Consider the following 25,014-nt stretch of genomic DNA (forward strand, 5'->3'; position numbering starts at 1 on the left):
TGGAGTAAATTTACTATGTTTCCAGAGATCAGGGTAAATGCAAGTAGTTAATACGAGGTTATAAATGAAAGTTAATGGATATTGAAGAATATTCGTACAACTTTTAAACCTGTAAGTGAGAATCCCACTAGGTCCACTGGATTCAGATGCTCTCGATTTTCTTATTGATTCTACACATTCTTGAAGTATGAGATTTTAATATTAACACATTGCAGAAACTTTGTTGCAGACATATTATATCCATGATTTAAAGGAGTAGAAGATGTAATCACTCCCAGAGTAATAGCAAACGTATTAGCTGTTAACTTGTTATTGCACGTACTAAGAATAATAGAACCATATTTTATTTGGTCATTAGCTGAACCTCCGCTCTCTACACAGCGCATCATTCACATATGAACATGAATCTCCTTGTCATTCATCTCAACATCTCTACATATCCCTTTACAAACACAAGTGAAGGACGTCTTGATAAAAATCGACAAGGGATATCATAAAGGGATCGATTGCTTTTTCAATATCTCTTGCAAGATTTGAGCCTACTTCCGATTGGAGTTTCTAATTCACGTATGACTAGTGTTTTCTTTGTTCTTGCATGCAGTATGTAATAAGCAAATGCATTACACACACAATTAATTATAATGTCAGTGATATATGGTGTTCATTGGGCAGAACACTCCAAACAATAAAGATTCATCTTAGATTGGAGAAATGGCTATCCTTCGTTTTTCATTATCATTTGGTCACGAAACAAACGCCGGAGAGATATACTAACCCCGTATACAAATGTGTGATGTTCGAATTTATAACTCGTAGGACATGAAGCTTTACTTTTTCAAATTTCAATACTTCCAGTGTAGTTCTATAAAATATAATAAAAAAAATAACGGCCATTTTTTTAAATAGAACTGAACAATACAATACACACAAAGTTTGCTATCGACCAGTGAAAAGGGCACCTTTCTAGCCCTTTCAGCACGGAGACAATCATGGCTTCGTTGAGAACGCTACTTTTCTTTCTTCTTGTACGCGCTAAAAATGGCCTATCACAAACCAAAACAACTGCAAATCGTTGAACGAAATTGTTTCCCCGTGTTGAAAGGGCTAGAGCTTCTGGTTTCCGACATATCATTCTCAAAAGAATTGGTCAGAAACATATAAATCTAGCATTTTAATATATAGATATGTTGCATGTGATTGTTTCTTACTCTTTATAAAGGACAAAAAAAGTTTTAATAGAGTTCTGAAAACTATGTAGGTCTATATGTTTTCTAGATACGCAACTAAATAAAATTCTTCTTATGAAATAATGACAGGTGTTGAGTCGTCTACGGAATATTGTAGACTTCAAAGTTTGAATTATCTCTGAAGTAAGTAACTTGGAATAAATGTATTTAGAAAACCGTTTTAATGGTATGAATGTTACTCTTAAATTGTTTAATATTTTGTAAAATATAGGTACAACAGTATTAGAAATTTTTAATATATAAGATGGTTTTTTAACCCGCCAACGCCCAGTGTCACCTACAGGTGACACCAAGCCCGCAACCAGAGGAGGGCTAGGGAAGCCTGGCCCCCCAAACTTTCCGTGCCCCCCCCCAAACCTCAGTACAAAACGCTACTATTAATGCAAAAATCATGATTTAGATATTTGTGAGAGACTTTTTAATGATTTCCCCCCCTAACATATTTATGCCCCGCCAAACGTATGTGACTGGTTTCGGGCCTGGGTGACTACTTTAAAGGCGTATTTTTGTTCACTATTCATCCACCAGAGGGTCCTAGTGAACCACAGTAGCACCAGCTACTTAGCTATGTATGTTGCATCACCACACAAAAAAAAAGTTTCGAAGTCGACCTATTGTACAAGGAAGAAGACACCTTTAAAATAGTGTCACCTGTAGATGTCGCTGGGCGTTCACGGGTTAAGAGAAGGTTTGAACTCACCTTGTGGTGAAATGGCCCTGCTCCTGGCCAGATCTACCTTATTGCCTACTAGAATAGCAGGTCTTGAGCGGAGGAGGTCCCAGTCTTGTAATCGAGCTAATTCATCTTCTGCTCGTTGGAAGCTTGCTTTGTCAATCACCGAATACATTACCACAAAGGCATCAGGTGGATCTGATCGGTTGATTTCCAGCTGCAAGAAAAGCATGTGTTAACATTGTAAGTGTGAAAACAATATAATTACTTTCCATGCCACAATTTTACTTTTCTTAAATAATACAAACGATATAAACATTGTTTCTCGTCTTCAGAAAGTACAACACAGTTCAAATCGAGCCAATTGTTTTAAAGTCAAAATAAATTAAACTTTTTTCTTTAAAGTCAAGGTGAACTTGGGTCTAGTTCAGCGCCGTAACTTAGATTTTTTCGGGGGGCGGGGGAAGCATTAGGGCCTAATACACGTATTTGGGCCTCCTAGAAAAAAATGTTTTTCTAATTCTTGGGTCCCCTCTTTTCATCTTTCTCTTAGTCTTTATGGGAACCCCGGAGTCTATGGACCCTTCCGCATGGCAAGGTCTGCGGAGCTGTTAGTTATGTCCCTGGGCCCGTTCCATACGTGACAAATTAATTAAGGGGACAATATTAACAAATCTCAAAGCCATACGAATAAATATTATTTTTGGGGCCCCTAATATTAGACATTTTTTGCTGAAATGGGCCCACGACTCATTTTTGTTTTATTTATCCTTTGTGTGCTGTTTTCTTTTATGTAATATAGTGAATCTGTTTGATGCTTCATTTATAATTTCATGTTCGTATCGCATATGCGATAAAAAATGTCTTAGAATGGCCCCCTCGAACTGCGGGGAGCTTCCCTGGGGGCAGTTGCCCCCTGCCCCCCACAAATTACGACCCTGGTCTAGTTCTACAGCTAAGTGAAATGAAATCTTTGCGTTCAACGTCTCATAATTATGCCCTTTAGGCTAAAGGAGACTATGGTTGGGCCGTGTGAATGACAATGGAAGAATTGATGGAACGGAAATGTGGGAAGAAACAGGAATACCTCGAGAAACCCATGGACACGATGTTGTTCAGCGACAGCCGAGGATCGAACTAGGGACACCAGAGGTAAGCACTCTACCACTAAGCCACCGTGTTTCCCCTCTACAGCCACGTAAATCTTGACTCTTGTTTTACAATCAAAGCTAATTTTATTCTTGTGTATTTATAAATTTTATTCTGAACTAAATACCATACACCTACACTCTTCGGCGCTATCCTATTTTAGGGGGACATACATTTGTAAAATATACGGAAGAAATATGATACTTGATTTCACAATAGGATTGTATAAATAATGAAAGTGTATCGGTATCTTACCTTTCACATGTATAATTTGGTAGAAACATGAAATGCAAAGTAATTTCTTTTACCACATATTCTATGAAGAAGACATGATAAAGTTAAGTGTTGCGTGAAGGGAGTATACAAACTGATCAAAGACGTGTCACAAAGTTGTGTCACATGCAAGATATGTATTTTTACGCCATATGAATTGTTTTTCCACTATCGTCGTTTATGCGTATACTTCCCTTGTATGTTCCTGCTCTGACTTGGTTAGACATTCATACTTATTAGTGACCACCTAGCACAAGTTGATTGGCATTTTAAAGTTGGTTCGTGTTTTATAGCTAGATATTCAGCCTTCCTAAAGCCAATCTGCAGCCAGTAATAAAACTCTTTCCTTAAAAAACTCTTTTAAAAGTGCTTTTCGAGCTACGAGAAGTTAATATTTCATGAATGTAAGTGTGCTCTCCTACAATAGTGAGTAATTAAGTTCGCTCTCTTTTGTCAGTGAGTATGTAATTAGGTTCTTTTCAGGGATACCCTAATATAGGATAGTACCCACTCTTGATTCTCTTTTGCCAGTGAGCAATTAAGTTTTTTTCAACGATTAAGTCAAAATTTATTGTTTTGTAAATACTTTTCGCTTGTTTTGTTAGGTTTATCTATTATACAGATTCTACCTTTGCACCGAAATAGATTTCCTCTAGTTTTTTTCGAAAACCCTAGTGTTTCGACAGCGCACCGTTTTGACCCCTACACTCTGCAAATGTTCAAGCTTTATGCAGCATTCAAGTCAGTGATGCTAACCTGAAACAATATGAAATCCCATGTCAAGAGGCAAAAAATCCCATTTTACTTGTGAATTTCCCACGTTATACTAATTAAAAGTATGCTATAATATTAAAAATTAAATTTCTGTGTGTTAGTCACTTTTTACAATATCTAAATGAATAAGCCGTATACTTGGATCTTCTTGAAAAATCCCATATATGCTGCTTATTATCCCTTTCGGAGAAAATAAGTTCAAAAACTCCCACGATATGGGATTTTCCCCACAGGTTGGCATCACTGATTCAAGTACACTGATTACCCTGATGAACAACTCCCTATATTCCTAATGGAAATCCAAATCATTCCCACAATGCAACAAAAGTGACTCTGCGACACTACCGGCTAGAGTTGTAACTAACTGCATCGTCTGCTACTGGCAATAGCTAAGTGTATCATTGGCTAATTCTATCAGACTCACGTGTTCTGAATGATTTAATTCGTTCTTGCTTTTAGTACTTCGTAGTACCCAACTTCCTTGAGTGACGGCGCCACAGTCTCCATAGTTTCAGCGCGAAGAGCACCTGATACCTCTGATACTATATTATTACTCTATGTTCAAGAATGCCTCTCAAAGAAGCAGTAATACTTATGCGTAACTTGAAAATCTGAGAATCTTTACTCTGTATATGTCTGTTTAAATTAGTGAATGTAACCAACACAAAATTAAGAAATTGTATGTAGAACATGTTATAAGTGCCTTTCAATCTCTGAAACATCACTTTTGCAGCCGAAAGATTATCTAATACAGGTGCTAGTGTAAATATCAGGAGTTTTATTAATTGATTTTTAATTCGTCAAGTAAATCAGTACATAAGTTGAAAATTCTAAGTATCTACTGAAAAATCAGTGAGATTGGCAACAGTGGTATTAGAAGAATAACCTGACAATAGCAATCGATAATATTCCCTCTTGTGAAATTCGCAAAAATGGCTCATAATAATAGTTTTTTTTTATCCTCCATAAATCTAACATTGCAAAATTGCAGTTTTTGTTCATATTGAGTTTTGTGAAAACATACTTCAATGATTTTAATTGTTACATTTTATTTATGCACAATAGTTATGTACAAAATCACTGCAATTGTCTATTACACCATGATAATTCTACATTTTACTTGTCTAGAAATGCAGATAGTGGAAACAGTAGGCTAGTCAACTGCTAAAGATATCCTACGTTGTAATTTCCTGTTTTGCCGAGCATTTGCCAACCAATTTAAGTAACAGTGAACAAAGCTCTACAAAAGAAGTAAAATTTGCAATTGGGGATGTGCGAGGTCGAGGCTGTTGAATAAATGTCGGCTAAATGTTGGTTGCTCAACATAAACTTTAAAACAAAGTTGCACCAACGTATTTTTCAACTTTAGTTCTTTGCAATTCCCAAACGTACCGACCATTAGCTTACGTGAGGCCAACGTATTGTTCAATCAGTGTCGAATTATGTCGATCATTAGGACAAAGTATTGTTCAACTAGTTCCCAACCGTGCCGACCATTAGTTTACATAGAATCAACGTATTGTTCAACCACACCGACCATTAGCTTATATAGAGCCAACGATTGTTTAACCAGTGCCCAACCATCATCTTACGTAGGGCCATCGTATTGTTTAACTAGTTCCCAATCGTGCGGACATAGTTTACTTAGGGCTAACGTATTGTTCAACTAGTTCCCAACTATGCCGATCATTGGCTTACGTAAGGCCAACGTATTGTTCAACTAGTTCCCAACCGTGCCGACCATTAGCTTACATAGGAGCAACGTGTTATTCAACTATGCCGACTATTAGCTTACGTAGAGCCAACGCGTTGTTCAACCAGTGCCCAACGATTAGCTTACGTAGGGACAACGCATTCCTTAATTAATTCCTAACCGTGTTGACCATTAGTTTACGTGGAGCCAACGTATTGTTCAACTAGTTCCCAACCATCCCTACTGTAGCTTACGTAGACCCAGTGTATTGTTCAACCGTTACTCAACCATGCCGACCTTTAGCTTACGTGAGGGCAACGTATTGTACAACCAGTGCCCAACCATTAGCTGACGTAGGGCTTACCAGGTTTGCTGCTATAATGTATCTTTATGAAAGTCTACGAAATTCAATGATTACAACGTTTTTAATATAACACAATTTGAATATACGAGGGTATTTTCATAACTTTCTGATCTAACACTGAAATATCATGCCACTGGCAATAAACATTCATGGCATCAGCTCCTGTGCATTAAGTTTCCATAGTGCATGATAATGCTGCAGTCTACGCGGCTATTATTGCCAACGCTGCAGAGAAAGGCTGTGGCTTCGAGGAGATTTAACACCCACCCTACAGCCCAAATTTAGCACTGCATCTTTGGAGAACAGCCGTGTGATCTGGAGCATTGTCATGCAGTAGGCAAACTAATTCAAATGACTGTCTGCAATGAACTAAGCAACTAGATAGTTGAAACTGATACATTATTTCTCCCATAGATGGCACTATATGTAATGATGCCTTATTAACAGTGGCGCGATATTTCAGGGTCAGGCAAGAAAATTTTGGAAATACCTTCGTAGTTTTTTTACTAGTATATATGAATGGAAATACCATGCGTGTCCTGATCAAAAAGGATTTGTGCTCTAATTTCCGTAAGCGTTGCAAAAAATATTCCGAATACAAATCATCATTATTTAAAATATTACTGATATCAATTTAGATTGGTTGAACTCTCTCCCCTTTGATAAAATTCTGTGTACGCCATTGTAAATGTGTGTTGTATATTTACCTTAGAGTTGTCAACGTTGATAAACAACAACTCCGACTCTTCACCATTTAACATTATGCAGACTGATTGCTCTCGTGGTTCATCTGAAATACAAAGAAAACAATTGTGATAAATGTTCACTAAGAGTAGCCGATAATTGCAAAATAAAGAAACAAAACCATTATTATTTTTGTATGACTTTGGTAATTATTTTTATGGCTAATTATAATATAATCGATCTTTCCGTGTCTAAGTGTCTATTAATATATTCTACTCAGGGGTGGCCATCTTCCCTCCAAGGACTTAGGCGTGATCCCCAATTTTAGCATTCTCTCCCCCATTTTTTCTTAAATTTTAATGTTCCACTATTATGCACCGGGGTTAAAGAAGACGGCGATGTAAATGAATGAAATGAAGCAATGAAGGAAGTGTGAGGAAACCGACACTCCAATGTTTTTCTGCCCCAAAGTTCACTCGGCGCACGCTGGGATCGAACTAGAAAGTCAGAGGCGAGAGCTCTATACATTGAGCCACCACAGCCCCCATTCTTTCTCCAGTGCGCATTAGACTACACATTAATGGGGCAAATTGTTAGGCAAATTGTGGCTGCGAGGATAGTTGAACCAAGTGCATTCAAGATGACGAATCTTAGGTGTATTTACAAAATCAGTGATTACGCCATATATAATTTGTGACAAGCAGGGAAAAGTGGATCTAAAAAGACAGGGGAACGCATGACGCTACGGCGTCCCCCTATGCCTATTTTTGCCCATTGTAATTTTTAGCCTCTTTCAATTCCCGCGTCGCCTGTAAGAGACATAACCATAGTATAAGACATTTGTAATTCACTGAGTCCCAATGTCGCCTACAGGAGACATAGACCCTCGACACTGGCCACACTGTAACCCGTTTCTTCCCACCATGTGCATGTGCGCCAAGGCTATAGATGAAAAAAAAATATACAAAAATTATACTTACAAATGCAAGGCTGAAGAGGTTAAGAAGTGGAGGTACGCCGTAGAAGTTTTTTTGGAAGTGGAGGAACGTCATCCTCTTACGTTCTCCCTCACATTTACTCCCTGGTGACAAGGGGGTCATCAGAGAAGAGCAATGATCAAATGAAACCAAGCAGTAAGGAGAGGGAGGGGATTCGTGTAGCCCACAAGATGAGGTTCGAGAAGAGAAGTATATCTTTGAATTCCACGAGACGAGACGAGACATTTTACAAGTCGTGGGCAGCACTATTTCACTGACGTCTTATATCTCAAACATTGTTTTAGTGTTACACGATCACCTGACAAATCCACGGGGAGGGCAACCTCTCAAAGACTTCATTTTTTATCGGAATTTATTATTATGTAGAACTTCCCATTTCAAATCGATTCACGCCCTACAAACGACCCTTCTGCATTCGCTAGTGTACATGATTCATAGTATAAAAACTAAAAGTTGATAAAGTGATTGCACAAACACAATGAATAGTATTTATCAACGTTTAAAGATATGTAAGTTATTACACAAAGTACTCCAATAAATAAATATTATTTAAAGGTTGTTATATAACACCCTTTGTGAAGCTATCGTGTCGCAAAAGGATTTTGATAACTCCTAAATGAAATTGAGAAAAACATCTGTGCATACAAGGTCTGTATGATAAGTAATGAGACTCGCCGCGCCGCGGCGCGCGTGTCGCTGGAGCGGGTTTGTCGGTGATGGAGGATGTAGGGGGGGGGTCCGAGCAAAGCAACGCACCGCGCGTCAGTTGGCTCCGAGCCTTAGTGGAGCGCGGACAAGCCTTGGACAAAGCCCTTGTGAACATTCTTGTCACGGCGGAAAATCAACAAACATGGAGGGTTCCATCGAACAGCGTTATGCGATCAAATTTTGCGTTCGCCTGGGGAAAACGGCTACTCAGACGCTTTCTCTCATCACGGAGGCCTACAAAGAGGAAGCCCTATCCAAAGCCCAGGTGTTTCGTTGGCACAGTGCGTTCCGGAACGGCCGGGAAAGCGTTGAGGATCTGGAGAGGGCTGGACGCCCGACAACAGTGACTACGGACGAAACTGTGGCAAAAGTGAGGGATCTCCTGAACTCAGACCGTCGATTATCGTTGAGATTGATTGCTGATGAACTCGATATGAACCACACAACAGTGCACAAGATTGTGACGGAACAATTGGGAATGAGAAAAATCTGTGCGAAACTGGTGCCGCGAGTGTTGACTGACGAACAAAAGCAACGACGTGTTGATTGTTGTCAGGAACTGTTGAACCTCATGAACAGTGACCCTAACTTTGAAGATGATGTCATAACAGGTGACGAGTCGTGGGTGTTCCAGTACGACCCTGAAACGAAACGTCAAAGCGCGGAGTGGCACACTCCTGCGTCCCCGCGCCCCAAGAAGGCCAGAATGTCGAAGTCAAAGGTGAAAACAATGTTGATTGTTTTTTTTGACAATGTGGGGGTGGTCCACAAGGAGTTTGTACCCCAAGGACAAGCCGTCAACGCCGCCTTCTACAAACAAGTCCTTGAGAGACTGCACAGGAGCGTCAAGCGGAAAAGACCGGCGATCGCTAGCCGGTGGAAGTTGCATCACGACAATGCCCCTGCCCACACCGCCTTCTTAGTGACCTCCTTTTTGACCCGGATTGGGGTGGAAGCCCTTCCACAACCACCCTACAGCCCAGATGTGAGCCCGGCCGACTTCTTCCTCTTCCCGAAGCTGAAGCCACGCTTGAAAGGAACCCGTTTTGCAGACGTCACAGCCATCCAAGCAGCCGTGACCACATTTCTAAAGGACATGCCGGCTGCTGACTTCCAGGGGGCGTTTGCAGCGTGGAAACATCGATTGCAGAAGTGCATCGACGCAAGAGGAGAGTACTTCGAAAGCTTTTAAGTCCCTGTACAGATCAGATCAATAAAACAATGTTTCCAGACCTGGTCTCATTACTTATCATACAAACCCTGTAAAGTTTGAACATAAATTTACAGAACGATTCGAGAAATTTTCAGGATGAAGCGAGAAGAGACTTTCGAGAATCGAGGCGAGATGAGACTTGTCTCGTCTCGTGAGTAACACTACAAATAGGACAAAAAGTATGGTACGCAGTTTCGGGTGATCTGTGGCAAACTCAAAGAAAAATATGGACGTGGAGAAGAACAGAGAAAATTAGCTGGGTCGAGCGGATAAATGAGAATATGTCAGACAGGGCAGGGGAAGGGAAAAGAACAATTATAAGTATAATTGAAAAGAGAAATTGGTGGTTGCATTAGCTGAGAAGAAACTGTATCATGATGGGCGTGCTAGAAAGTATGGTGGAAGGAAAAAGAGGCAGGAAACGAAGGACGTTAATAGTTGATGGACAGTATCAAAACAGAAAAATCGTACGTGAAGACAAAGAGGTTAGCTGAAGATCATGAAAACTCCTCAATTGTGGCAAGTGACGTGCCAGTAATGGCAGAATACCTATGATGATGATGATGATGATGATGTACAGCGGCCCAAAAGCCCGGGCACAAGAACTAGTTATTCTCAAAAGAGGAGTTGAGTTGATTTTGAGTTTTACGTCCCGTTCAGCAGCGAGGCTATATGAGACGTGGACCTACTGATTAACGTGGAATCCGAACCACATGATTCCCGGCGGGAGCTCATGTGGTTCGGATTCCACGTTAATCAGTAGGTCCACGTCTCATATAGCCTCGCTGCTGAACGGGACGCTAAACTAAAATCAACTCAACTCTCAAAAGAGGAATTATTGCAGGTGAATGTGAGGACATCATAGGTGACAGGTGCATTCTATGGCACAGATGTTCTTGAATAACGACATAGTCTCCTGAGTCCTGTAACGATCCCGTTACTATGAGTTGGAGGCGAAGAAATAATGGAAAAACTATGTAAAAAAAGAAGAAAGAAAATGTTTATAATTATGTAATATCGATGATTAACTTTTCTCTGATTTGTAAAAACTAACTAGAATTAGTAACCTTTCCTCGTTTGCTTTTAAAAAAAAAAAAAAATGCAAAAAAAAATGATGTGAATCTACGATTGTGGTGAGTGAGAGAGAGAGAAATACATTCCTTTTTCTGTTTGGTCAATTCAAGGTCGCTTGCGCGGTAGGTGACGTGCCTTATCGCGATCGTAGCGCCGCTGTCCTTCGTGGGAGCTCGCAGCCTTTCCGGCTGCGAACTGACGTATTAATTTGGAAGGAAGGAGGACGTTTTCCTGCAGTCTCCTAGCAGGCGGATAATTTATCGTCGATGTTAGAATATGGGACGCGTGTCTTGTTCGTTTGACTTAGTTTGTAGTGTCTGCTATTTTTTGCATTAGTTATATCTGGAAGGAGTTGATTCAATATACAAGAATAAAAGTGCAAGTTGTGTTGTGTTTCGTGATTTTCTTTCTTCTTGAAAAGAAAGGAAGAAAAATAGTGATACGAAAAGTTGCAAACGGAAGGTTGGTGTTTGACCATGTGCATTGGTGCTGTCTGAGTAAAATTGAAGAGGTTAGATTATGCTCTGTGATTATCCAGTGTCTAAATGGTGCTCGAAGTATTGAGTGAAATTTGTATTTGTTCATATTTCCATACTTTTAAGTCAGACAAGTTTGTTTCGTGTTCAGGTGTGCAGGGGCATTTGATGAATTCAATTAGTAACGTAGAAATCTGTATAGTTGACCTAAGTCTTGGTCAATAAGTCGCTATTTCTTTCCTCGCCAAAATCTATCGTATTTTATCGAGAGTGTTAAATGGTGTATTTCTATGTGGGTTCCTTTCGGCAGGAAGATTAGATGTGCTAGTGAGTAAAATAAATCTGTTCTTGGCTGTTGCCTTAAAAATAGCATGTTATGCATGCATTAATACTCGTAATATCCAGAATCTGAGGTGGTTTTTCTTTGTTGGTGGAATGATAAAGTGGGATATTTCGAGTGAGAACAGAGGTTTGCTCCCCATTGCACGTTGGAACGCATAGTCTTGCAATATAATAATATTCCCTGCAATCGTAGCAACGACCACTCTCTGGGTTCAATTGTCTGACGGATTGGTGGAATGATAATGTGGAAAACGAGGGAGAGCATTTCAATTTGTTGAAACCAGACCTAGGTTTGGTCATAGTGGTTTTAGCGAATCTGGAAACAGAGCGTGACTTTCGATCTTTGAATGGAAATTAGTTTGGCTGAATGGGGGAATGAGAATGTTGAAGATTGAGGTGAGAGTAGTGGTGAATGTCGTTTGGTAAGAGACACTATACCTTATCCTGGGTTTGTCTCGTAGTATCACTGATTACTTTAGTGACTCGCGAAGTTTTGTGGTCCGAGAGAGAGCCGACTGAATCAGTGATAGAACTAGTTACATTCGGACGTTTTCGGTTTTCAGACCTAAGCATTGGTCTTTGAGTTACTTTTTCGATCACTGCCTAAGCACGTTTATTCTTGTAATTTGATAAAGAACAGACGACAAGCAGACTGAGAGCGAGGTAGTAAATACCAAAGAAAGGTAAAAAAAAAAGAAGAATATAAGAGGTGAGTGTTCATTAATATATATTATAGTTGATTGTCCTTTGTTTGTGTTCTATGTTTGTGGGTCGTCATTTTTGATTCCAAAATAGTCGATTAATAGATTATTTCTTTGGACCGCGTTAATAATTACGTGAATTTCGATTGATAATTCAGCATTGTATTTTTGGTAAGCGGGCAAAAACCCGATGCATATAGTAATTGTTTATAATCTGCTTTATTTTCAGCATATATTAATGCGATTAGTATTGAAATTGAGCCAAATAATTTTTGAACAATTTTTGAGATTTATCCTGTTGCTTGCTATTGTAGGCGAATGGTGCGGTGAGGCACGGCACTCCAAATTTGCTGAAAGATTTTGACATACTTGTTAATTTAATTATTATTGTTGTTTTCAACATAAACCTAACGGATCTCTCGATATTGGAGATTTCCCCCCCCCCCCAAAAGGATTTTTCTTGATCGTTTTTCTAGATTGTTTTTTTTCTCCTGAGAACTTTGATTTAAGATTCTGAAATTCGATTTAAGGAATTTATTCTCTCTACTCTGGTCAAGTAAATTGAAATTGATAAAAAGAAAAAGGAATTATAAATATTATTTACGAAATTCATATTGAGATTAAATTGTTATTGTTCCTGGATAGGCTTATTATTCCGATAAGAGTTGAACTATAATATGATCAATGACTGAATATTATCGTTGAATCTATATTACGAACAGACGTCGAGGGAATAAAGAATTGTTTGTTGCTCAACATATTTTTTACCCGAAATAATATTGTATATTATTATAATAAATTATATACACTTGAATTGTTGTTGTTGTTATTATTTATTTATATATATATTTACATATATTTATGACTGGTAATTGGTATTTACATTTACTTATTGTTGATTATGCTGAATTATCCATCTGTACCTGCCGTCTGACTCGGAATTGCGTTCTTCTTCGTAGATCCCTCTGAGGTCGGACTTGGGTAGTGTTGATTGGTCAACATTGCATGAGCTTTGGTATCCATGAATGTTGTCCTTTTTAACATCGGCTCTTGTCCTGATAGCGGATGGGAACGCTACAAAATGGTTAATACGTCAGTCGACTAGGTTTTCCGGAGGCCCTGTCCACTGACAATGCTTCAATTTTTGTTTCCGAACACTTCAAGAAATTCCTGTTTAGTTTGGGTATCAAGCACATACGGCTGAGCCCCTATCACCCTGGTGGTAATGCGGCTGAAAGATTTATAAAAACCCTGAAGGCATCCCTTAGAGCTTACATCTCGACGAAGCAACATCTGTGGTCAACTCTTGTGCCGGAGCTCCAATTCACCTTAAATATAAGCGAGCACTCAGGATTAAAGATGTCGCCCATCGAAGTATATTTTGGACGTCCATATAATACACCGTTAGGAAACCGATGGAGCATCAATGATTCTGATTTTGGTGGAAAATCATCTGCTCAGATATGGAAAGAAGCTATTCAGAATATGGAGAAAAGTTGGGCAACAAGGCGTAAGTTGATGTTAAGAAGAAGAAATCCCGTTAATTTAGACATAGGACAAAGTGTCCTCTTAAAGGCACACGTTAAATCATCATTAAGAGATAAGGTAGCGAAATCTTTAAGCGACAAGTGGTATGGTCCATTTGTGATTAGGAAATTTTTGACACCGAATACCGTCTTAGTTTCTGATGAGAATGACACGCCAGACTCATATCGCCGTTCGCATGTCTCAGAATTGAAGGTCTATAGGAGTAGGAGAGATTAAGATTAATATTGTCAGAACTTAGTTGTCCTGGTCTTGAAAAATAGTGTTGATTTGTTTGTACATGTAGTTATGATATAAGAAAATTTTGACTGAATTAACTGTGATATTTGTCGAGCATTTGTTAATATTGTTGTTTGTTATATACTTATTTATTCATTATGGCCATAATGAACAAAAAATGTAAATAATTGAGTATTTATTGTTGTTTTAGCATTTGCTATTATCATTTATTTTGCATTTGTTGTTGTCTATATTGTTATGAACGTTACTTATGATATTTATATATTCCGTAGCTATCCAGTGCTGTAGACGAAAAATTTCTTGATGGAGAATTTTTCTTTTTTCGACGAAGGCCAGCCTGTAACGATCCCGTTACTATGAGTTGGAGGCGAAGAAATAATGGAAAAACTATGTAAAAAAAGAAGAAAGAAAATGTTTATAATTATGTAATATCGATGATTAACTTTTCTCTGATTTGTAAAAACTAACTAGAATTAGTAACCTTTCCTCGTTTGCTTTTAAAAAAAAAAAAATGCAAAAAAAAATGATGTGAATCTACGATTGTGGTGAGTGAGAGAGAGAGAAATACATTCCTTTTTCTGTTTGGTCAATTCAAGGTCGCTTGCGCGGTAGGTGACGTGCCTTATCGCGATCGTAGCGCCGCTGTCCTTCGTGGGAGCTCGCAGCCTTTCCGGCTGCGAACTGACGTATTAATTTGGAAGGAAGGAGGACGTTTTCCTGCAGTCTCCTAGCAGGCGGATAATTTATCGTCGATGTTAGAATATGGGACGCGTGTCTTGTTCGTTTGACTTAGTTTGTAGTGTCTGCTATTTTTTGCATTAGTTATATCTGGAAGGAGTTGATTCAATATACAAGAATAAAAGTGCAAGTTGTGTTGTGTTTCGTGATTTTCTTTCTTCTTGAAAAGAAAGGAAGAAAAATAGTGATACGAAAAGTTGCAAACGGAAGGTTGGTGTTTGACCATGTGCATTGGTGCTGTCTGAGTAAAATTGAAGAGGTTAGATTATGCTCTGTGATTATCCAGTGTCTAAATGGTGCTCGAAGTATTGAGTGAAATTTGTATTTGTTCATATTTCCATACTTTTAAGTCAGACAAGTTTGTTTCGTGTTCAGGTGTGCAGGGGCATTTGATGAATTCAATTAGTAACGTAGAAATCTGTATAGTTGACCTAAGTCTTGGTCAATAAGTCGCTATTTCTTTCCTCGCCAAAATCTATCGTATTTTATCGAGAGTGTTAAATGGTGTATTTCTATGTGGGTTCCTTTCGGCAGGAAGATTAGATGTGCTAGTGAGTAAAATAAATCTGTTCTTGGCTGTTGCCTTAAAAATAGCATGTTATGCATGCATTAATACTCGTAATATCCAGAATCTGAGGTGGTTTTTCTTTGTTGGTGGAATGATAAAGTGGGATATTTCGAGTGAGAACAGAGGTTTGCTCCCCATTGCACGTTGGAACGCATAGTCTTGCAATATAATAATATTCCCTGCAATCGTAGCAACGACCACTCTCTGGGTTCAATTGTCTGACGGATTGGTGGAATGATAATGTGGAAAACGAGGGAGAGCATTTCAATTTGTTGAAACCAGACCTAGGTTTGGTCATAGTGGTTTTAGCGAATCTGGAAACAGAGCGTGACTTTCGATCTTTGAATGGAAATTAGTTTGGCTGAATGGGGGAATGAGAATGTTGAAGATTGAGGTGAGAGTAGTGGTGAATGTCGTTTGGTAAGAGACACTATACCTTATCCTGGGTTTGTCTCGTAGTATCACTGATTACTTTAGTGACTCGCGAAGTTTTGTGGTCCGAGAGAGAGCCGACTGAATCAGTGATAGAACTAGTTACATTCGGACGTTTTCGGTTTTCAGACCTAAGCATTGGTCTTTGAGTTACTTTTTCGATCACTGCCTAAGCACGTTTATTCTTGTAATTTGATAAAGAACAGACGACAAGCAGACTGAGAGCGAGGTAGTAAATACCAAAGAAAGGTAAAAAAAAAAGAAGAATATAAGAGGTGAGTGTTCATTAATATATATTATAGTTGATTGTCCTTTGTTTGTGTTCTATGTTTGTGGGTCGTCATTTTTGATTCCAAAATAGTCGATTAATAGATTATTTCTTTGGACCGCGTTAATAATTACGTGAATTTCGATTGATAATTCAGCATTGTATTTTTGGTAAGCGGGCAAAAACCCGATGCATATAGTAATTGTTTATAATCTGCTTTATTTTCAGCATATATTAATGCGATTAGTATTGAAATTGAGCCAAATAATTTTTGAACAATTTTTGAGATTTATCCTGTTGCTTGCTATTGTAGGCGAATGGTGCGGTGAGGCACGGCACTCCAAATTTGCTGAAAGATTTTGACATACTTGTTAATTTAATTATTATTGTTGTTTTCAACATAAACCTAACGGATCTCTCGATATTGGAGATTTCCCCCCCCCCAAAAAGGATTTTTCTTGATCGTTTTTCTAGATTGTTTTTTTTCTCCTGAGAACTTTGATTTAAGATTCTGAAATTCGATTTAAGGAATTTATTCTCTCTACTCTGGTCAAGTAAATTGAAATTGATAAAAAGAAAAAGGAATTATAAATATTATTTACGAAATTCATATTGAGATTAAATTGTTATTGTTCCTGGATAGGCTTATTATTCCGATAAGAGTTGAACTATAATATGATCAATGACTGAATATTATCGTTGAATCTATATTACGAACAGACGTCGAGGGAATAAAGAATTGTTTGTTGCTCAACATATTTTTTACCCGAAATAATATTGTATATTATTATAATAAATTATATACACTTGAATTGTTGTTGTTGTTATTATTTATTTATATATATATTTACATATATTTATGACTGGTAATTGGTATTTACATTTACTTATTGTTGATTATGCTGAATTATCCATCTGTACCTGCCGTCTGACTCGGAATTGCGTTCTTCTTCGTAGATCCCTCTGAGGTCGGACTTGGGTAGTGTTGATTGGTCAACATTGCATGAGCTTTGGTATCCATGAATGTTGTCCTTTTTAACATCGGCTCTTGTCCTGATAGCGGATGGGAACGCTACAGTCCAAAACACACAGCCAGACCTGCTTAGGGAACGTTTAGAAACATCAGGATGAAATTTAAACATATCCTCTAGCCGGCTCAGTCCCGAAACTTGAACATTATTAAGCATGTATTCGCCAGTTTTAGAGTAGCAAATTGGCAGCAAATTTCTTTCTTCATCGTCGCTGGTGCAACTGAGTGATCCAGTGGGCGAAGAATGATCCACTATTCTCTTAGAAACGATTCACGAGTTAAATACCTAAATTCTGCTGCAAACACAATCTGTACATGTTAAAGGTTGGTCCAATATAGTGCCTAACAAATTTATTCGGGTCCCCAATCGGGGACACTGCAGTTGAAATCTCACTTCTTTGTTACGGAAGCCATAATAACGGGCCCCTTGAACTGATATATATATATATATATATATATATATATATATATATATATATATATATATATATATATATATATATATATATATATATGGTTTCCCGGTTAGTTCTGCGGGAGCTTCTTTCTTCGGGGTTCTTTGCTCCACCAGTGGCTGGCCCTCTCCTTCTGGAAGGTCATGAACGGGCATTACCATTAAAATAAAACAAGCCAGCTTAGCTTTTCCTATTGCAACACCGTGGTCTCAATGATAGAGTGCTTATTTCTGATACTTGGGGTGCCTGGTTGGATCCTCCGCCAAGCAAGTTTGTGGTGGACAACATTTGGTAAACTACTTTTTCCATAGATTGCACTTGTATGCCATGAACAGCTGATTACGAGTGGCGCGATATTTAAATTTCTTCCTCCAACGAATTGACGCAGCTAGACAGTTGAAACTGATACATTATTTCTTTCATAGATGGCACTATATACTTTGAACGGTTTATTACCAGTGGCGCCATATTTCATTGTCAGGCCCGGAACTTCTGGAAATACTCTTGTAGAATATTCCTCTGGCAACTATTCTTGACTGGTATATGGCTCCATTTTACGACGAATGAGAGCGATATTATAGGCTTAAAATTAAGCCTCCCATACGTCCCGTAAAAACGGGACAGTCCCGATTTTGGTCCCGAGTGTCCCGCGTCCGCGTAAATGTAGTCAGGACAGGCAAATGTCCCGTATTTGAATACCGTTCCATTTCTGCTATCCATATCAGTTTATTTGAAAAATGAAAAATCAAAAAATGTGACTGGCTGGGAATCCTGTAATTAATGAATGAACAATAAGCTGTAACATGTAATAGTTTCGAGCAAAATTATCACACCAACCTCTCCGATTTGATAGCGAGCGAGCCAATACGAGACTCGTAGACTCGCAGCGCAGAACTGCAGTTGTCCGTTAGCAGTAAAAGAGATCTGCAATCTTTCATAAAGTGCACGAGCTTTGCCGTTGTTGATAATACATTACGAGTGAAGTGTTCCACTTTTGCATCAACAAGGATACCTAAACTGAAGTGTACGTATTCTTACAATTTGAAGAAGTACTCGATTGTCAAAGCAACAAAGTTGAACTATGAGGTTGACTGCAAAATTTCCAATGTTACTTTTACCATTGCACCTGGTGGAAACTCCGATACTCTCCAACACCAAAAAATAGCAAACATAAAATGGCTTCGAGTGCTTCTACATCCACAACCACAGGGAAGATGAATGACTTTTTTCTCCAGCAAGACATTAGATAAGTTAAAAAGAATTATAAATAATATTTTTGAGAGGCTAGGATCACAGAATTGTACTTTGGTCTAGGACTTAGAAATATGTAAATCCAGTCTTAACAATTACACACGGCACAAGAAGAAATATCAGCAAAATTTTTCGTCAGATTCAACTGACAAACGTAATTTTGGCAAATACAACCATGTAAATAAATATTGCTAGACACGCAAAGCGTATTGTAAATAGATTGTATCACTGATTTAAATATAAAGAGATTATTTTCATGTTATTTTCTGGTAAGGTATTATTATAAGACGTCATATTGAGTTTAAGGCGATTCTTTTGTAGGTGGAATCACATATATTCACTCCGTACAATTAATTGCAGGGAACAAAGAGAGAAAAATTAATTGGATTGTGTTGGAAAGTTTGGAGGAGGAGATCGAAGGTGTTCCGTATTTTTATGAAAAAAATATGACAGGCTTACTAAAAATGGACTCACAACGTAACAACAATGAAAGTTATATTATCTTTAGATGCTCCATTATTTCGATAACCACTTGTATTATCTTAAATATATCTGTTTATGCATATATATACTTCCGTAAAGAGACATATAAATCAAATTAACAGGCAAGTCCTTCCTAGTTTGATTTCTGGTAGGAACGGGCTCAGGAATTTCAGAATTGGCTCAACATCGTGAGGCAATTGAGAAGTTTTACAAAGAGTCCTTAAGACAGGCTCGAATCTAGAAGGTAGGCAGAAAGGGGGGCCCTGTGATCATCTATAGCCTCCTCTGAAATTTTCGGTTATTTGTTGGTATCTAAATATGAAAGTAAAATAACCCTAAGTTAGCTTCTCTTAAAATTATCCCTGATCTCCCTGTCTTACTTTCCTGTCCACGAATCTGCTTACAGACTCAAATTATTAAAATAAAACTATAGAAAAAGTTACAGAAACAGAAACGAATTATGTATTTTTAATGACATTCGCTAATTTTGTTTCATTCTAATTGAGAAAAAAAGCGAATAAGGAAATTAGTTAATTACTAGTTATTTCTTTATTAATTATTCTAGGTGCTATAATTAAGAGAAATAAGATTACTTTTCCTGACGTAATGAGTACACCATTTCTTTTTTTCTTTCTCTTTTGATACAAAAGCTTTTTCTTCTTTTTTCTTTTCTTAAAAAATCGAAATTAGGAATAAATTATTTTATGTTAAAAAAAAGAAAAAATGAAAATAATTATTATGAATTTTAATTATGTATAATAGTTCAAAAATTGTACTAAATTGTTATTTGTGTTAAAAGGGGAAAAGGGATTCGATTAGCTTTGAATTAACACGTCATTCAAAAGAAATAATTAACTTACTTTAAACAGCTAGAAACTAAGTAGTGCTTGAAGTGGATTCATTTTTCTTTCTGTAGTTTGTGTATATTTACGTAGTTGTGTATGTGATTTTCTATTTCTTTATTTCTTTGTCTCAAGTAACATTAAGGATAAAAGAAGTTTTTTCTATTCGTGAAAAAAAAGTAATGAAATTTACGGGCTACCATACTTCAACTTTCTCGGGCCGCGGTGGCTCAGTAGCAGAGCACAGTAAAAAAAAATCCGTTACCAGGACAGAGGTATATTGCACAAATATACGGGATCTATATGGTTACTACGGAAATCTGTACGGAGCATGTGCTATCCATATTCTACATATGCACTTCCTTTTTTCGTTTAGAGTTTACATCGTGCCACTGCAGGATGGCTGACACATAACCATTTTCCGTATATTACGTACGTGTACGTAAGTTGCATACGTATGCTGTATGTTATATACGTCCATATATATGTAAGATCTTTACCACATATATACAGTTCTCTTTCATACGGAAAGTACGTATACATGGAACATTTATACTGAAAGTATTATAAAATAAACGTTTTCAATATATATTTGCTGCAGGATGATAGATATACCGGGTGTTTCAAAACAACACCGACAACATTTGGGAGATGATTCCTGACACCAAGATAAGACAAAAAGTATGGACCAACTTGGATGCATAAATGCTTCCTTTCGAAGTTATAGGCTGCCGGAAACATGAAAAAAATAAATTTAAAGCTCGATAGCTCCAAAACTATGGGACATACCGTAGTCGGGTCAAGGCTTCACTTAGAAACTAGTATGTGTCCAATCCAAACATCCATGTTTCAGAACCCTTTGATACTTCCACAACAATTTTTATAGAGGTAGTTGTGAGTATTTCAAATTATATGCCCGCAGCCAAACTCCGTTTCAAAAGTTACCTCCTTTATGGGACACTCTTCACAAATAATAATAATAATAATAATAATAATAATAATAATAATAATAATAATAATAATAATAATAATAAAAGATCGATATTAGTGTCCAATCTATCGTTTTCGGAGTCCTTGATATGAGTAATGGTACTCACAAGTCCAGATTTAGCTCCCATCGGCATTATGGAGAGTGAGAAGCAGGCCCGCAACCACAGAGGGGCTAGGGGGGCCTGGCCCCCCTAAACTTTTTATGGTACCTTCAGACCTCAATACAAAATGCCATTATTAATACAAAAAAAAAAAAAAACAATTTGTAGGAGAATTTTAAATGACCTGGGCCCCTAACATGTTCATGTCCCCCCGAAACCTCTGAGGCTGGTTGCGGGCCTGGTGAGAAGGGTTGAAGGGTGATGGCGGGAAAGAGCGATATTACAGAATTTTTATCATTACCCACTTTCATTGAAATATGTATCCTAAAGGAGGAGGAAAGGCTTCAAATCATTTCCATCTTTTCATGAACTAATTCTTCTCATGCGAACAAGAAGCAGTATTTCAGGTAGTATCTCTCTAATTGAAATGCCAGTTAAATAAATACGAGGGGGTGATCGAAAAGTAAGGTTACAAAACCTGCAGTGAAAGGTGCATAGCTTATTTCATACAACGAATACAGCCAACATAGAGTACGTACATTAGGTTATTTTTCGACATAGTCTCCATATCATTGGAGGCACTTGTTGCATCGTGGGATGAGTTTGAAGGTTCCCTCCTGGTAAACATTCTGTCCTTGCTAGGGATGGCCAGAACCAGTTCCTGGTGGAACCGGTTTTCGGGTCTGAACGGATCCGGTTCCGGAATCGGTTTTTCGGATCCAGGTCTGGAACTGGTTCCTAAGATCCGATTCTGGAACCGGTTCCTAAGATCCGATTCTGGATTCGGGTTTTCGGATCCAGGTCTAGAACCGGTTCCTAAGATCCGGATCTGGAACCGAGTTTTCGGATCCAGGTCCGGAACAGGTTCCAGAACCGGTTCTGAAAACCGGATCTCCGAGAGCCGGTTTCTCGCGGAACCGGTTCCGCCGGAACCAGAACTTTGTGACCATCCCTAGTCCTTGCGTGTTCAGCCACGTTGTCATGAAATGTTTCACCTTATCGTCTGAAGCGAAGCGACTGCCTCTTAGGTGCTCCTTCATGTGGGGGAACAGTTAAAAATCGTTTGGAGCAAAGTCCAGGCTATAGGGAGAGTGGTCGATGATGTTCAAATTTCTTGATGCTGTACTGGGTCAGCCACTGCGTTCCTCGTCGGTGACTGCTGACGAGAGATTACAGAATTTCTGTAAACCTCTACCAGCTGCCGTTGAATTTCAGCCGTGGTTATATGTTTCGCTCACAAAAATCAAATAACTAAGCGGACTTCTTCGCGAGACCAGTTTTCCAAACCAGTCGCCATTTGTATTTACCTACAACTAGCGCCGTAGGTGGCGGATGGCTGAAACTCTGCAGCACTGTTGCCAACTCCGACTTCGTAACCTTAGATTCTGATCCTCCCTCGTAAATAAATAAGTAGAACATGAATGAAACACTAAAACTTTAATTTATTTAATCTTTATTTGTATTTTTGGTCTATGCACTTCTTTCACTTTTTTTTTACTTATTTACTTATTTATTTTTAGGGGAAGCATTTCTGTGTAGAAAAGATTTGTGTGTGTGTGTGTGTGTGTGTGTGTCCAAGATGTTAACAGAAAAAGGCTATAGATTTCCATTTGAAACAGGAATAAACTAACAAGAGGAAAACAATTCGGCTACAGTAATTGCTGCATTTGTCTTTCTGTCTGTGCTTAGTCTTAAAAATTTCGTTCCACACTAATGAGATACATTTTATCTCTTGAATTTTAATGGCAGGACGACTTCTTCGCGATTTCTTACACGTTAGTTTGTTACTTTCTTTTTTTTTTTTAACCCTCCGTTGTATCTACCCATTCTTACACAAAAAGGAAATAGGTTTGAATGAAAAAATAAATAAAAGTTGTATCAAAAGCAGAACAAGAAAAGGCAAGAAATAGGAAAGTTTTAGGACACCAAATAAACTTTTCTTGTCACGAAGCTAAAAGCCTGACTGCAGATTAGAAGTGGTTTTCTTTTCTCTTCGTTAATGATAACGCTGATAGGGCAATTTGTCATTGTAACTCTCCACGATTTTAGCTGCAGGCCATAAAGAAAGCGCGAGGAGAAAAAGATAGGACGACAACCTGTCGCGAAACAACAAATTGAACCATTTCTGTCCGTACATTGTTGTCTGTCCGTAGCATTCTACTATCTTAACTGTAATGCCCTTCTTCTCACGGGGAAAATAAATTTTTGAAAAGCATTACAATACTCTTCCTTCCTTATGATACCCATTTCAATGAAAACGTAATGATAACATTCCGTAATGTCATTCCTTTATACCTTTATTCTCTTATCTCACTCATATGTTGATGAGGGATGAATTGGACTTAAAAAACAAAATCTGGAATTTCACTATTCATCTCAGAGATCCGGATAACTATAGATTGGACACTAATATTGGTAATTTCGATCATATTTACGTGTCCATCACTTTCCACTCCGTACTCTTCACCTTACGCCGATGGGGGATGAATTTGGGTTTAAACGTTATCTGGAGTTTCACTATTCATCTCAGAGACTCCGGAAATTATGAATTCGACATTAAAATCGGCCGTCTTTGACAATTTTCGCTTGTCAGCCTCCTCTCACTCCCTAAGGATAATATAGGTATATTACTCCCATAGTACGGTATCGGAAGTATCACTGTTCATCTCAAACAACCACGAAACGGTATGAATTCGACAACCAATATTGGTCAGTTTTGATTATTTTTACATGTCACCCCCTTTGTCCCCTCTAGGGGGTACGAAAGGTATCTTACACTCACATTATTTATTTCCAGATTATAAGTATATGTGTACCAAGTTTGGGAAATTGCTCTAGGCGTTCCTAAGTGATGTTGGAATATACATACACTTATACTATATATGAGTTGAGAAAAAGACTCATAAAATGCTTCGTGTGGAGTCTTGTACTGTATGGGGCGGAAACGTGGACATTACGTAAAAGTGATGAAAATCGACTGGAAGCCTTCGAAATGTGGGTGTGGAGAAGAATGGAAAGAATTAGTTGGGTTGAGCGGAAAACGAATGAGAGAGTGTTAGAAATGGTGGGTGAGAAAAGAACACTTTTAGATATTAGGAAGAGGAAGAGAAACTGGTTGGGTCATTGCCTAAGAAGAGATTGTATTATGAGGGACGTCCTAGAAGATATGGTGGCGGGAAAGAGAGGGAGGGGGCGAAGGAGACTACAATTAATGGATGATATTAAAACAGAAAGATCATACGTGAAGACGAAGATGTTAGCGGAGTACCGTGGAGTATGGAAGCTTCTCAGCTGCTGCAAGTGACCTGCCAATAAAGGCAGAATACCTATGATGATGATGATGATATACTATATATATAATATATAGTTATACAATATTCCCTTTACTCCCTTAAAACAAAAATTTCCAAAAGCGTCGAGATACGTGCCCGTTTCTTTTCTATGAATAATTTGTACAACAAAATTCATATTTCTAGCTTGAGAGGGTTCGTGAGAGTCTATATTTTTCGCATAGAAGACACCTCTGCTCTTGCAGTAAATAACAAAATAAAACAGGGTGCTAGTCTTACTGCTCTAAGAGGCACGTCTCTGAATTCGCCCGTTATATATCAGTACCTAATTACAACCTACTTTTAAATGTACCCCATTATTCTAATACATAAATATAGACGTAGGAGAAAAGAAAGTAGCACAGATGACTAG

General features: G+C 38.1%; 1 protein-coding gene across 1 annotated transcript in view; it reads right to left on the reverse strand.

The window, feature by feature from the left end:
• Rgk3 (Rad, Gem/Kir family member 3) overlaps positions 1–25,014 on the reverse strand; it is a 145,521-nt gene that overhangs the window by 11,722 nt on the left and 108,785 nt on the right. The window contains exons 3-4 of the mRNA XM_081746750.1: positions 6,881–6,963; positions 1,948–2,137 (exon numbers count right to left, since the gene is read on the reverse strand). Of these exons, the coding sequence (XP_081602876.1) occupies positions 1,948–2,137; positions 6,881–6,963 (273 nt within the window). The remainder of the gene's footprint in view (positions 1–1,947; positions 2,138–6,880; positions 6,964–25,014) is intronic.

The sequence above is a fragment of the Thermobia domestica genome, chromosome 18 (assembly GCF_964235325.1).
Source record: "Thermobia domestica chromosome 18, izTheDome1.hap1.1, whole genome shotgun sequence".
In the NCBI taxonomy this organism is placed as follows: Eukaryota; Metazoa; Arthropoda; class Insecta; order Zygentoma; family Lepismatidae; genus Thermobia; species Thermobia domestica.